General features: G+C 57.3%; 1 protein-coding gene across 2 annotated transcripts; it reads right to left on the bottom strand.

Annotated features, from left to right (window-relative positions):
- Positions 1–538: 538 nt before the first annotated feature.
- Positions 539–13,650, bottom strand: Lrp3 (LDL receptor related protein 3). 2 transcript variants are annotated; one of them, XM_027430281.2, is made up of 7 exons: positions 13,452–13,650; positions 11,696–11,743; positions 4,310–4,448; positions 3,189–3,403; positions 1,773–2,889; positions 1,424–1,556; positions 539–1,202 (listed from the first exon to the last, which is right to left on the bottom strand). In XM_027430281.2, exons 1-7 carry the CDS (start codon positions 13,522–13,524, stop codon positions 609–611), a joined length of 2,319 nt encoding a protein of 772 aa, XP_027286082.1. In that variant the 5' UTR covers positions 13,525–13,650; the 3' UTR covers positions 539–608. The 2 variants fall into 2 exon arrangements, with proteins under 2 accessions (XP_027286082.1, XP_035305303.1); XM_035449412.1 differs by lacking the exon at positions 11,696–11,743.
- Positions 13,651–14,178: the final 528 nt, after the last annotated feature.

Here is a 14,178-nt window from a genome sequence, read left to right as displayed (position 1 = left end):
TACGGACTGACCCAGAAGCCAGTGGGCAAAGGGCCCTAGCCTAGCCAGGTCCATGCTGATGCCACAGGCATGAGAATGGGACAGAAGCCATTAGCCCATCTCCCCCAGGGGCACTGTGGGGAAGGGTGGAAAGAGCACTCACCGTGACTAAGGTCCAACACCCCCCGGGACCTTTTCAGGCCTCAACTACAGCTCCTGGCAGAGTTCTGGGATGGGCAGCCGGTACCACTGTGGGGTGAGTGGACACAGAAAGATAGCAGAAAGCCTGGTTCTGGCTCCCCCTGCTTTTATGGAAACGAATCCCCAGATTAGAATTGCAAAGAGCAATTCGACAGGAGAATCCAAGGGGCTGTGCTCTTGACGACCTCAAAGGTGGTCTTCACTCCACCCTCCTTCCCAGGCCAAGGAATGGGCCCCTAAGCCCCTGCCAGGATGCCCACCAGAGCTATAGGCTTGCAGAGTAGCCCACTGGCCGAGTGCCCAGACTTTCCACCAGGGCTGCCAGGTGGGCCTCTGTTTGTAAGAAAGAACTCAGAGGCAGGGTAGAAAGGACTGTGTATTCCCTGGTTACAAAGCGGGCTGTGGCAGTCACCAGCGTGTCCAATGGGTCAGCAGACCAGCAGGGCCTCATCGTCACTAGCCTCCAATATTGGGGAGCAGGTTGGTGGGGGACTCCTGCAGACCCCCAATGGCTCCGGTGAGTGGGGATCTTGGGTGCTGCTGGCAGCAGGAGTCTGGGGGTAGGGGTCTTGGGCCAAGCAGGGCTCTGGAGGCGTGTCCACAGGAGCTGGGCTGTCTTCCCGAGGCTCCTCCTCACAGACCTTTCTCTCCTTGTCCTCTGGTCTGTACTCTGGGTCTTGCAGGTTCAAGGGCGGAGGTGGCATTGAAGGCCCCACTTCCGGCACATGGCCAAGGCCACCGGGAGGAGGCCCATCTCCAGCTTCCCTGGGGCTGCCTGTGTCTGTGTGGGGTGCCGGGGCATCGGGGACCGCTCCTGGCGCTGCCTGGAGAAGCCCATCACCCAGCACGGTCTGTGAGGTCCTCGCAGCCGTCAGCAGCGGGATCTGGCCTCGAGGTGCCCGGGGGCGGTGGAAGAGCCTGTTCCAGAGGCGACCGAGCCTGCGGCGGGATGGACCCCTGCGGGAGGCATGGCGACGCATCTGCCTTCTCATGGCTGTGCGAAGGTTCTGTAGCACTGAAGCCTGAGGGTGGGGCAGCGGCTAAGGTAGGGACCAGGCCATTCAGGAACAACCTTCTTCCAGACCAGAGACTAATCTGAGCTCCTTCCACCGCCCCACCGCCCCCCACACCCTAGCTGGCTCCTGGGCCTCCTGGTCTTGCGGGGGGGGGGGTGGCGCTGCAGGATCAGAAGAAAAGAATCCTGGACCTTGTGGGGTCTATATTCCTAGTCATGCAGGCTCACCTGGGTTGCGCTGTAGACGGGAAAATCCTCAACGGGAGGAATGAGGCCCTGCGCGATGAGCTGACCGTAGGATGGGGGCGCTTCCCGCCGCACAAACTCTGCCTCTAAACGTGTCATTTGGGTCTCAAAGGCCCTGAAAGCAACGGGCAGAAGGGAGGGATGATAGGGACCTGCCATTAACAGCAGGATTTAGGGACTCCCCCACACACACACCTGGTCATCTGGACCCCTGCATGCACACACAAGAACAGTCCGTTGGGATGACCCAAACCCATAGCTTGGAATGTGGTGAGGTTTTTCTCCGGGGAAATGGAGGAACTGGGGCTCCAGGCCACCCCACGGTGCCCACCTGTACTCCTGCGTGCGCAGGGAGTAGAGTTTGAAGGCACAGCCTAGGGCGATGACCAGCAGCAATCCGCACACCAGGCTGCCAATGAGGGCGGCGGTGATGACCTTGCGGGGCACGGCGGCCAGGCAGCCGTGCTCATCACTGCCGTCTTGGCAGTCCTCCTGGCCATCGCAGCGCCATGTCTCAAAGATGCACAGGTTGGTGCCACAGTGGAAGGTGCCCGGCTGGCAGGAAAAGCAGTTCTTCTCATCGGCACCATCGGGGCAACTTTTCTGGTTGTTGCAACGATCCGCAGGTGCATAGCACAGGCCGCTGCCACCCTCGCAGGGATACTGGTCTGGAGGGCACGCTGGGCAGCCCTGTTCATCGCGGCCACTTGCACAGTGCCACCAGCCGTCACAGCGCTGTGGCTCTGAGAAACAGCCCTGCTCCCCCGCGCTCCTATCATCTCCCTCGCCGTTGCCCCCACACGGCTGCTCCCACGGAAGGCAGTAGCCCTTCACCTGGTAGGTGGCATTGAAGCCGTGACCAGCACTGCGGGCGCGAGCGTGGTAGGCCACGGTGAGGCGGCCCTGTGCTGCCTCCAGGCTCACAGGCCGGTGGTTGCTGCGGTAGGAAAGCGTTTGCAGCAGACGGTCCCCACGCTCGCCCAGCCCCTCATATACTTGCACATAGTCATCGTAACCCAGCCGTAGCTCCAGCTGCAGTAACACACGGCGAGTGTCCTGGGTGTCCACCAGCCATGTGCAGTGAAGGTCCGAAGGCCCGCGGGCAGCGCCGAACAGGTCTGGGGAGGCGAAGGAACCATAGAAGCTGCCCAGCCTCCGGCCACATGCTAGGTCGGGGCAGCCAGCCTCGTCAGACCCATCGCCACAGTCCTGGGTCCCGTCACAGCGCCTCTCAACCGGCAGGCAGCGTGTGGAGCGAGCTCCACTGCACGGGAAGGTGCCCCCCGGGCACAAGCTGCCTGGTGGCTCCGAGGCAGGGGCTGAACAGTTACCCTCATCCGAGCCGTCTCCACACTCATCCACCGCGTTGCACTGCCAAGGACCAGGCAGGCACTTGCCGTTGTCACAACGGAACTCATCTGTCTGACAGGATGCCTGGCCCAGCTTTCCTGGAGGCAAAGAGGGGACGGGATGAGCCTTCTTCCAGCACCAGGCCTGAGGCTGGGAGCAGGCAAATGGGTTCAGTCCCCATTGGGCCTTTGTACAAAGAGGCAGGGCCACCTCTGGGCACAGACAGACTCGTGGAAGGAAGGCTAGGCTGAGGGCAGGTTCACATCCTGCAAATTGGAGTCAGTTACCAAAAGAGATGCTGAAAGACATCAGCCCCACCCCTGCCCTGGGATTAGCTGGGCTGGTAAGGGGAGCCCCTGCAGAAAACTGGGGGTAGTGGAATAGCTTGCTGCATCACCTCGGATATAGGAGAGGCGGAAGCCCTGGGCCTGGCCGGAGCTGGAGGCGTCTGAGTGAAAGAAGATCCAGACATGGTCACGGGCCGAGATGAAGGCGGGCGGGATGGCTGAGCCACAGAGGCGAAAAGCCTCCTGGCGAGGTGGAGCTGCGGGGCCCAGCAGCAGCCAGTCCAGGGAGCACTGGTGAGACTCCTCCACGTCAAAGTTTCGGAAACTGTGGGGCCGAGAGAATCACAGGGATGGGTGGGTGGACGGGGCCTCATGGCCCAGGACTGGCCAGCAGTCATCAAGCTGGAGCTCATGGCAAATGCAACTAGCTAGGTCCGTGTCTCCCCCCCCCCCCCAGTGGCCCTCCTGTGTCTCCCAAATTGCCTAGCTCTGCACTCTGGGCCCCTCAGGGTCCACACTGCCCCCACCCCAGGATCCAAAGGCAGCTCCATGAGGCATCACCACCTCCATGGACCACAGCCATTGGTCCAGCTCCCTTCCGGCTCTGTGGCACGAGCATATACACAAGCATCCCCAGCCCAAAACTGAGTGTGGAGTGCCAGCTGCCCTCTGACACTTTCCACTGGCGGCGGCGGCGGTGACCAAGAGCTCAGACTGCTCTCTTCCTGAGTCAACAGGACAGCATAAACTCCCAGGATTGCACACTCAAGGTGGGGCTCTGCCCGTGAGGCCACCCGACACTGCCACTGGGTGACTAAGCACAGCCAGACTACCAGCCTCCCCAGTTCCTAAGACTCACTTTTGGGGACTAAAAAAAAAAAAAAAAAAAAAAAAAACCAAAAAACAAAAAAAAAAAACAAACAAACAAACAAAAAAATCAGAGTATATGCAGTAACCCAGCTCAGAGCACCAGCCAAGGAAATGGGCGATTATATGACCGTATATTCACATATACACACATGCTTACAGCTCACAGGTGGCCACACAGGTCTCTCAGATGCCTGTCCCTCAATGTGTCTATTCACCTAAACACGTACAAACCTGTCTCTGTCTCTCTCTCTCTCTCTCTCACACACACCATGCCTGCTAAGACACCTGTCCATACCCACGTGTGTGCTCTCCACACCTGCTAGGTGTACACACAGGTGCAGTCTCCAGAAGCTCCCCTTACCTGATGGTGATCATGTCACCGCGGTCACCCTGAATGTACCAGCTGCAGTTGGTGCCCGGCGGGTAGTTGAGGGGCCAGGCTGGGCTGTAGATGACTCCTCGCCGTTCAGTGTGCTGCTCCAACTTCCCACTGCAGGCAGCTGTTGGGAGACAAGGCCCAGAAATGTCCGCTCTCCATTGGGCGGGAAGCAGGCTTTGTGGGTTGCCGCTGATCACGGCTTGAACACAAGCTTCCACCAAGACCAACCGGTCTACAGTGCAAGTCTTCATGGAAGTCGTGTGTGAGTGAGTTCAAGGAGACACCCTCCAGACTTGAGGCAGGGTAGCCCCGTCCCTGCGGCATACCGGGGTCTTGATCCTGTGTGTTCAGCCCCCAACCCTGACCCCTGGCAGCCAGGTGTTGGTGGCGCACGCCTTTAATCCCAGCACTTGGGAGGCAGAGGCAGGTGGATCTCTGTGAGTTCGAGGACAGCCTGGTCTACAGAGCGAGTGCCAGGATAGGCTCCAAAGCTCCACAGAGAAACCCTGTCTCGAAAAACAAGACAAAACAAAAAACCAAACCAAAACACCCTCACCCCTGGCATCTTAGTAGGGCTAGCAGCAAGACAGTTTTAATTCCCCTTGGCATCCAGCACATGCACTGTGAAGTCTCTAGACCTCAGCTTGAGGTTTTGTGTTTTTTTGTTTGTTTGGTTTGGTTTTTTGGTTTTTTTTTTTTTTTTTTTTTTTTTTTTTTTTTTTTTTTTTTTTTTTTTTGGTTTTATGAGACAGGGTTTCTCTGTGTAGCTTTGGAGCCTATCCTGGCACTCGCTCTGGAGACCAGGCTGTCCTCGAACTCACAGAGATCCACCTGCCTCTGCCTCCCAAGTCCTGGGATTAAAGGCATGTGCCACCAACGCCCGGCTTAGTGGAGGTCTTATAAGTAGGCCTTCTGCATGTGGGGCCTACACAGGCCATCTCACTGGAGTCCTCTCTGTACCCGTGTGGAACACAACCCCAGGGGAACTGGAGAGATGGCTATGCACTTAAGAGCACTTTCTGCTCTTACAGAGGACCCAGGTTCAACTCTCAGCACCCACAACTGCCTATAACCCTAGCTGCAGTGCCCTCTTCTGACCGCCAGGTGCACTGCACATATGTGGTACACAAACATACGCTCAGGCACACACGTATGCACATAAAATGAAATGAATATTAAAAATAGGGCTCGAGAGATGGCTCAGAGGTTAAGAGCACCGACTGCTCTTCCAAAGGTCCTGAGTTCAGTTCCCAGCAACCACATGGTGCCATCTGCTATCAGATCTGGCGCCCTCTTCTGGTGTGCATATATACATGGAAGCAGAATGTTGTATACATAATAAATAAATAAAATCTTTAAAAAAAAAAAAACACAGTCCCAGGAAAAGAAGGGCTTTGCCATCTGATACATATCTACTGGACACCTACTATGCACCAAGCAAAAGTAACAGGCATGCTGAATAAGCGAGTCTGAAAATCTTCCCTGTGGATCTCACAGAATTTATGCAGACTCCCAGGTGGCATAAAGGGAGGTGACAGTGTCCACACCAGGCTGCATGTGTTGTCTGGGTTCACATAGTACACCTTGTAGGAAAGTGGGGCTTTGGGGCTGGGGAGACGGCTCAGTGTTGCTGCCCTGGCGCAGGAGCAGAGTTGGGCTCCCGGCACCGACTGACTCACAACCACCTGAAACTCCAGCTCCAGGAGATCCAATGCCCTCTTCTGGCCTCCTGCACACATGTGCACACATGTTAAAAACTAAATCTTTTTTAACTTAAAATTTGGATTTTTATCTCAATATATATGAAACAGACTGGAGGGAGATGCCCTAACCAGATAAAGAAACCGAGGCTCAGGGAAGGCAAATGATTCCTGGATCCAGACAGCCAGTTAGTGGCAGAGCCAGGATTCACCTGGTCTTCAGGGGGCTCAGTCTGTCACTGCAGGACCTGAGTTCACAAACGTTGGTATGTCCTATGAGGGATGAAGAGAAAGCCATCATTACCGGCGTGAGTGAGAGACACCACACCTGCCCTGTTGTAGGGGCTTCTCCCAGAGCCAGGCAGGGCACCCTTGCACTCTGCTGTATCCCTGCCACGAGCCCCAAACATTTATCTAGTCCAGCCTGTCACAAAGGCTAGCCCCCCCCCCCTTACAGGCAGAAGAGCAAGGCTCAGGAAGCAGACAGTGAGCCTTTTCTCTGAATCTGCTTCCTCAACTTTCACTGCAAGCGCCTGCCACGGTGCCTCCAAGTTGCATTCTTTCCAGCTGCTGGGCCGCTGCTGCAGGAGGGCCCCACTCCAACCCTCTGCATCCCAAGCTCTCAGGAAGATGACATATTCGCCTGTCTCCCAAACCGCCTCATATCCCCTGTATCCTTGCTTCCCTCATCCCCAAGATCCCCCCCCCACCGCCACAGAAGGGAGGACTGTTCCACACTCTCCTATCCCACTCACCCACTCCTTCTCAATTTCAGCTCTGTGGGGCCCCTTCGTAGGGAAGCCCTCACCAGGCCACTCCCAGTGAAGCCCTACCCTTTGGCCCTCCTCAGCCTCTGCCACCACAGTGACTTCCCTATTGTTCAGAAATTGTTTGATGACAAGTCCCCATAGGAGGAGGGCAGGCTGGGACACTCAGGCCTGACACTCAGGGACCAGCACAGTGCCTGATACACAGTAGGTGACCAGCGTGAACTACTGATGGCCAGTCTAGTACTTTCTGAGCATCCCAAGGGATCGCACCCAGTCTGCCCAGCCACGACCATCGGGGACTTGGTTATCTAATCTATGCACAAGAGCATCAAAGAGCCGAGCCAGAAATGGCATCTGTGAACAAGCTGTGGTGGCACGTACCTGTAAAACTATCTATCACACAGGAGGCTGGGGCAGGAGGAGCCTGAGTTTGAGGCCAGCCTGGGCTACATAGTGAGTTCTAGGCTAGCATGTAGCATGGGCTACATAAGACCCCCCCAGGAAGAAAAGAAAGAATGAAGGAAAGGAAGACAGACAGGAAGAAGGAAGGAAGGAAGGACGGAAGGAAGGAAGGAAGGAAGGAAGGAAGGAAGGAAGGAAGGAAGGAAGGAGGAGATTTAGGGAAAAGATGGTGAAGAGGCGGAGAGAGAAAGAAAGAAAACGGAAGGGGAAACAGATGGAGGGAAGGAAAGCCACCTTTGTCCCTAATGTGGGGTGGCCATCCTCAGAGCTTCATTCTTTACAGCATCAGGGGCCCCAGCTCAGTGAGGCACAGGCCAGGTCCTCTGCTCCTGATGCTCACATGTGGTCCCAGGATGCAGTCTCCCAATCGCAGGGCTTCACTATGGAAACAGGAGCTGTGCACCCTACTCCCAGCCCAGGAGCCAAAGCTAGCGGAAAAGGGTCTCAAGAGAACCTGCAAGGTTCCCCAGCCTGGACCTGGCTCCTAGGATCAAATAAAGCCACAATTGGAGAATCTTGCAGAGACTTAGCTGTCTACCTGACGTGCAGGGTGAGTGGTTCCTGGCAGGCAGAGCTCCCAGGGAGATTGGGAGTATTTCTTGCTTCTACACAGACCCCATCAAGGTTCTAAGTTGACATCTTGCCCTCTTCCTGCCTCAGTCAGGACACCTGTCCCTGAGTACCCACGCTTATTCAGGGTTTAGGTGGCCTGTCTGTCCAGATGACTGGACCACCGCCGCCCAACTCAACCTATTCACAAGCCCCCTATCCTAAAAGCCCCACAGAGAATCCCTGTTTACTGGGTCCTCATCTCTCTGGAGGGTGTCATGGGTACCGGACCACGATTCTACAACTATCACTTGGGAGCCGGAAGCTCTATGAAGGGCTCGTGACTAGGTACCACTTGGCAGTAAGCTTGGAGATGTCTAGCTTGGTCAACACGCCCTCAACCTCCAACTTTCCAAGACAGCAGCTTCATCTCCACCCCAGGGCACCACGCTAGGACCCAGGCCTAAACCTCCATGGCCACATGGATTCCGTGTGAGGATGGAATCTTATGTATCTGTAAAACAGAGTCCGTGCACACTGCTCTGGTTGGAAACAATCAAGAAAGTGACAGGCTTGAGGCAGACAGTCATGTGATGGGCTAGACCAGTAAGGCAGAGGAGTCTACAGGAATGTCTTGTGGGAAGTGAGGATTTGACCGGGTATACAAAGATCAGAGTTGTTTGTGGGATGCTGGTATAGGAGAAATCCCAGGGGGGGTTGACTGGGGGCTCAGAGAAGTCCCTCTGAGCTTGAGATGGAGACCAGCCTTTGCCCTTACAGAAGACTGTCTGAGCTCTTATGAGTTCCTAGGAAAGGGATGAATGACAGTTTTATAGGCAGTGTCTGAGTTGCGGGTCTGAAGCATTGTCCAATCCCACCCCCACCCCAGAGGACGGGGATAGGGCCTGATGATGCACGACTTCTAGATCTGATTTCCAGAGGCCGTCAGTTACCTGGACAGCCTGCGTGTAGACCCCTGCATCCTGTAGACCCCTGCATCAGAGAGCAAGGCTCCTCTCCCCCCAGGCACATGGCCAAGTGCCTATCTGAGTAGCTCTATCCAGGCCGGCCCCTGGCACCACAGAGGGAAGCAGGGGCGTGCAGGACTCAGGAGGTAGGTCTTTCAATGCAGGGAGGACCTGACACAGGAGGAGCAAAGGATGGCTCGGGCTGAGAAAGGGCTGGGAGACAGTAGGAACATAGAGAAAGTGTTTGGAAATGTAGTTATAAGGTCCGTGCTGGGCCGGTCCAGTAGGCCAGGGCAAAGCTGGTCAGCGATGGCAGAGGGATCAGAGCTGGATTCCAGGGACACCGGGACCCACCCTGCCACCTGTCACTGCTCCTTCAGCTCCCAATGTTGAGGCCACCATGCACGGGCACCAGTGTATGAACAACCATCCCTGGAGGTGAGCGATGACATCGCTGGGCTTTGGGTCTTGACAGCTGAGAGCGCCAAACATGAGGACCTGTGCCATTCTGTCCTAGGCACCGTGAGTAAGCCTTGTCTCTCGAGCGTTACCTCTGCAAACCTGGGGGTTCATCTAGAACAGCAATGCCCACCAGGCCACCGGGAGAAGAAGGGCTGGTCTGGGGTTCACACTTGCAAGGTACCAGTGTTTGCTCACCCTGCTTCCCGCACTGTGCCCTGGCCACAGACACCTGAGCCAGTCAGTGCCTTCCTGGAAACAGGATATGAAGCTGGGCTGTCCTCTGTGGTCAGTACATCTGGCAGGGCGGGGCTGGTCAGTGCTGACTAAGGCAGGGCCCTGGGCCAGCCTGGGTCAGTAGAGGAGGCCCAGTTGCAGAAAAACACAGAGCTGGGGTACAGAGAGGATTGTCGGGGGCAGAAGCCCCGTCTTCTATACAGGCAGAGAAACTGGACTCTGAACGTCTCGTCACGCCTCAGCCCACCTCCCATAACCCTTTCAGACACCGCCAGCTACATCTACACACCTTGAGTCTCAGTGGGCTCAGTGACAGCCTAAACTCCACATAGCTCCTGCTTCACCACATGGCACAAGAGAACACAAGTTCCAGGTCCCCAGACTTGGAGGTCACACGTCCTTACTGACCACACCCTGAGGTACCTTGCTTCAATGTGCCAATTACGTAGTCTCTGGAACCTTTGGCTTACTTCTGAGGCAGGGTCTCTCTCTGCATAGCCCTGGACCTAACAATCCTCCTGCCTCAGCTTCCCCAGTGCTAGGATAACAGGCATTAAACACCATGTTAGGGTTTGCTGGAGATGGCTATATATTGATTAAAGGAGCAAGAGACGGCGAGGTTCACTTGGCGTATTAGTGATACAGCCGGCTCCCTCAGTCACCCGCCTCACAACTATCCGAGCTATTCGTTCTCCAAACAGTGGGAGCCTTTCCACAACCAAGGAGGAGCATCTGTGGCTGCTCTTCCCTCTCCTGACTCCAGATCACAGCTCAAAGATGGTCACCAGATGGCCAGGTGACACTGACAGGCAAGAGGCCAGCACAGGGCTTCTCGCTGCTTTTTCACACCTTATATGTGGACCTCTTTGCTTGTGCAAGGTAGCTTCCCTGGAGCTAGCCTTTCACACACAGAGCTGTAGATCTGGGGCTGCGTTTTTATTCAGCGGCCTCCTGACCCTCACACACAAGCCATTGCACCCTTCTGTCCTGAAGAATCCCAGGGCTAGGAACCAGCCAGATCCTGCCCTAGAATTTGCCTCCAGAATGACTCAAACTGGCCGTTCTAAGCTGTGAAAGCTGTTCGCCCAATTGCTGTGCCTTTCTCCTGGAAACCCCCAATGAAAGCCGTGGCTTCTGCCTTCCCCTGGGTCAGCCTGGCTAAACCTTCTATGGCTTGAACCCTGGCTAGGCAAATGCTCCTCCGAGTCACGCCCCCTGCTCCTCACTGGGGGATTCTAGGCAGGGGCTCCACCACTGAGCCACGCCTCCAGGCCCTCACTGGGGGATTCTAGGCAGGGGCTCTACCACTGAGCCACGCCCCCAGCCCCTCACTGGGGGATTCTAGGCAGGGGCTCTGCCACTGAGCCACGCCCCCTGCTCCTCACTGGTGGATTCTAGACAAGAGCTCCACCACTGAGACACACCCCCAGCCCCTCACTGGGGGATCCTAGGCAGGGGCTCTACCACTGAGCCACGCCCCCTGCTCCTCACTGGGGGATTCTAGGCAGGGGCTCTACCACTGAGCCACGCCCCCTGCTCCTCACTGGGGGATTCTAGGCAGGTGCTCTAGACGACTGAACTATATGTCCAGCCCTTAAAAAAAAAAAAAAAAAAAAAAAAAAAAAGTTTTAGACAGAGTCTCACAAAGTTGGCCAGGCCTTCCTTGAGCTTACTCAGTAGTCTAGGCAGGCCTTAACTTCAATCTTCTGCCTCAGTCTCCTGAGTAGCTGGAATTACAGGCCTGCGCCTTAAAGGCCTGATTTTTTTTCCTCAATGGTGCTGGCCTCTGTGGTAACATTAATTTGCCTCTATAAGCAAACCCTAGGCATTGTTTTAATATGCATGATCATCCAGTGTCCCCAAGGAATGCCACAGCACACAAGAGACACACCTATCAACTGGACAGGGCTTTTGACAGTTTGCAGTGGTACCAAGCCATAGAACACCAGATCCCTTCTGAACACCTCAGGTCATTGCTTCAACACACCCATTAGACCAGGTTTGAGGTAGTCTGGTATTTTGCCTATTTTACCAAAGAAACCAAGGCTCACTAAACTTAAATTTGCTTTCGGCCAACAGCTCCTTTGTCATGCTGTGTAGGTGCACAGGGAAAGGTTTCCCCAACCAGAGGCCTGATGGCCACGGGGTACAGTCAAGACTGAAGGCCCATCCTTAGAGGTCTCGAACCCAGGGAGCGCAGGCAGGAGAAGGGGACTTACTCACCTAAGGCAGGGACAGCACTGCTGAGCCTCCCAGTGAGAAAGAGGTTCACTGTGGAAGACACAAAGAAGTGTCAGCAAGGGACAATAGCTCTTGGAGGCCAGGCACATGTTTGGGCTAGCAGTGAGCACAGGACAGTACAGTTGAAGTCAACAAGCAGGCCCCCTTTCTCTCTCTGGGCATGGCTCTACCACTGAGCCACTGCCAGAGAATCTCCCTCACAGCTCTTCCTTCTGGGATAAGCAAAGGTGAGGAGCTCAGAAGGTCTCAGGACTTGCCCTCATACACCCACAGCCTGGGACAGCAGTGTGCTAGCCTGACCGCATTGTCCTGTCACGACACTCAGAATTAGCTGGTTTTCTGTCACGCTTGAGGCTACCCATCACATGGGCTCAGTCCCAAGAACTTTGCATTTCAAGAGGGTCCCCACCACCTTGAGGGGCTTCCTCCCTTGATGGACGTTGGGGTGACAATACCACCACCCTCTTTCAGGCACCCCAGTCTCCTAAAGGCAGAGTTTTCTTTCTACCACAGCAGTGTCTACCTCCACAGGAGAGTCCTTAGCTTCCATCTACTGTTTTGCTTCAAGGGCTCCAGATTGAGACAGAGCATCTAGGCAAGTGAGAAGCACATCTAACTTCCTGGGGACCGGGGTACCCCCTCCCTGATTGAGGCATTCATCTCTGGAGCAGTCATTCTCCATTTGGTGAAGAAACAGGGCACGCACCCCATTCCCACCCCCAGGGCATTCGGACTCTGCTAGGCCCACACATGGACATCTCCTGAGCCAGGAGGATCTTACCTCTGCCCTGCCCACCTGGGAAACACAACATTGGGGACCCAGATGCCATGGCCACCGCAGCGTGTGGCACGCTGGGCATAAGCCACTGCTTTGATTAGCTCACACAGCCTATGTAATACACCCCCCTCCCACCCTCCTGCAGGAACACTAACCCTTCTCTTTTCCTGGGGGCCAGATGAGAGTCACAACTCAAAATGAACAAGCCCCCCCACCCCCGGCAACTTGTCATTTCGTTGGTTTCAGGGAGCCTGTCAGGTTCCTGGGCCCTCAATGGTGACATCACAGGGTGTCCCCTAATGACCCCAGCTCTTCAGGGCCTCCCTCCTTCATCAAGGTAAATAAAGGGCCATGTGGGTTGAGGATTTAACTCTTTCCTTCCCCTCTCCTGCCACGGGTCCCAGGAAAGTGGACAGAAAATTTTCCTGGTCAGGGAAGGAGTCTTCCAACCCAGGTTCCAGCCCTGGCAGGTTCTTGGCCCTCCCCAGAACAGACTCCCACCTCCATCAGGGCTGAACCGGCCCATGGCCATCTGGGTATAGGAAGCCACAATGGGAAAAACGAATTCCCACATCTTCCTACCCCAGTCCCCCCCCCCGGGCCCCCCAGCCCCCCCAGCCCCCGAGCTGAGTCCCCATCTTTGGCTAGCTCCCAGGCCTGTCCTAACTCCAAGCAGGAAAACGGCTTCTTCTTCAGGGGAGCAGCAGTCCAGGCCTTTGTCCGTAGCTCTAGAGGCCAGAGCACAGCTCAGGCAGGCCGGCCTGAAGGCGACAGGCAAACCCCAGCCTCCCCCGCAGGAACCCAAGGCCAGCGTTCTTGCTCGCCCGCCCCCTACCCTCCTCCGCCCAGCTCCGGGCCTGGAGAGCCGCTTGGTGGGAGTCACCCTCCTCGGTGGCCCAAAGGAGCCTGGGCACCGGAGCCACCCTGGCCACCCCGCCCGGCCCCGCGCGGCCCACTCACCGAGGCAGACGACTGCGAGCGGCGCCCTGGCGCCCGGCGCCCCCTCCGTCCCCGGGGTCGCGCGCTTCTCCATGCCGGGGCGAGCCGCGCGCGGGCTCCCGCTGCCCTGCGGCCGGGGCTCCGCCTGGGGCTGGGGCTGGCTCGGCGGCTACGACCCGGCTGCAGGCGGCGGCTGCGGCGGCGTCTTTGTGCGGCGGCGGTGCAGGCCCGCAACGCGCGGGCCACATCGGCCGCGGCGTCACGGGCCCCGCGGGGGCTCGGCGGCGACGGCGGCAGCGGCGATCGCCGGGGGGGACCCTCGCCCGCCGCTGTCCCGAGCCCCGGCCTGCTCGCCCAGCCCGGCCTGCGCACCGAGACCCCCGGCGCGCCCATGCCCCGGCGCGCCCTGCCCGTCGGTCCCCGGGCCGCCCCGCGCTGCGCTGCTCTGCGCTGAGCCGCGCTGCGCCGCACTGAGCCACCGAGGGCGAGCGTGTCGGTGGCTCCGTCTGTCCTCCCGCCCGGCCCCTCGCTTGAGCCCGGAGCCGGGAGGCCGCGCCGCGCCAGCCACGTGACACGACCGCCGAGCCGCAGTGGCGCTGGCAGGGCGGGCGGAGGCGGCTGGGGCGGGCCGGGGGGGGGGGCGCACGCCCCGCCTCGGGGTGCTGGACAGTTCCCCCCGCACGCGGCTCTGGCCGGGTCCCGCCAACCCTGGATCTTGGACCCTAGGGTTAGGGCTGGCACCGCGTCT

This window comes from Cricetulus griseus, chromosome 9, assembly GCF_003668045.3.
Source record: "Cricetulus griseus strain 17A/GY chromosome 9, alternate assembly CriGri-PICRH-1.0, whole genome shotgun sequence".
NCBI lineage: Eukaryota > Metazoa > Chordata > Mammalia > Rodentia > Cricetidae > Cricetulus > Cricetulus griseus.
Note: the sequence above shows the minus strand (reverse complement) of the source record. Positions and strands in the feature narration are given on the sequence as shown.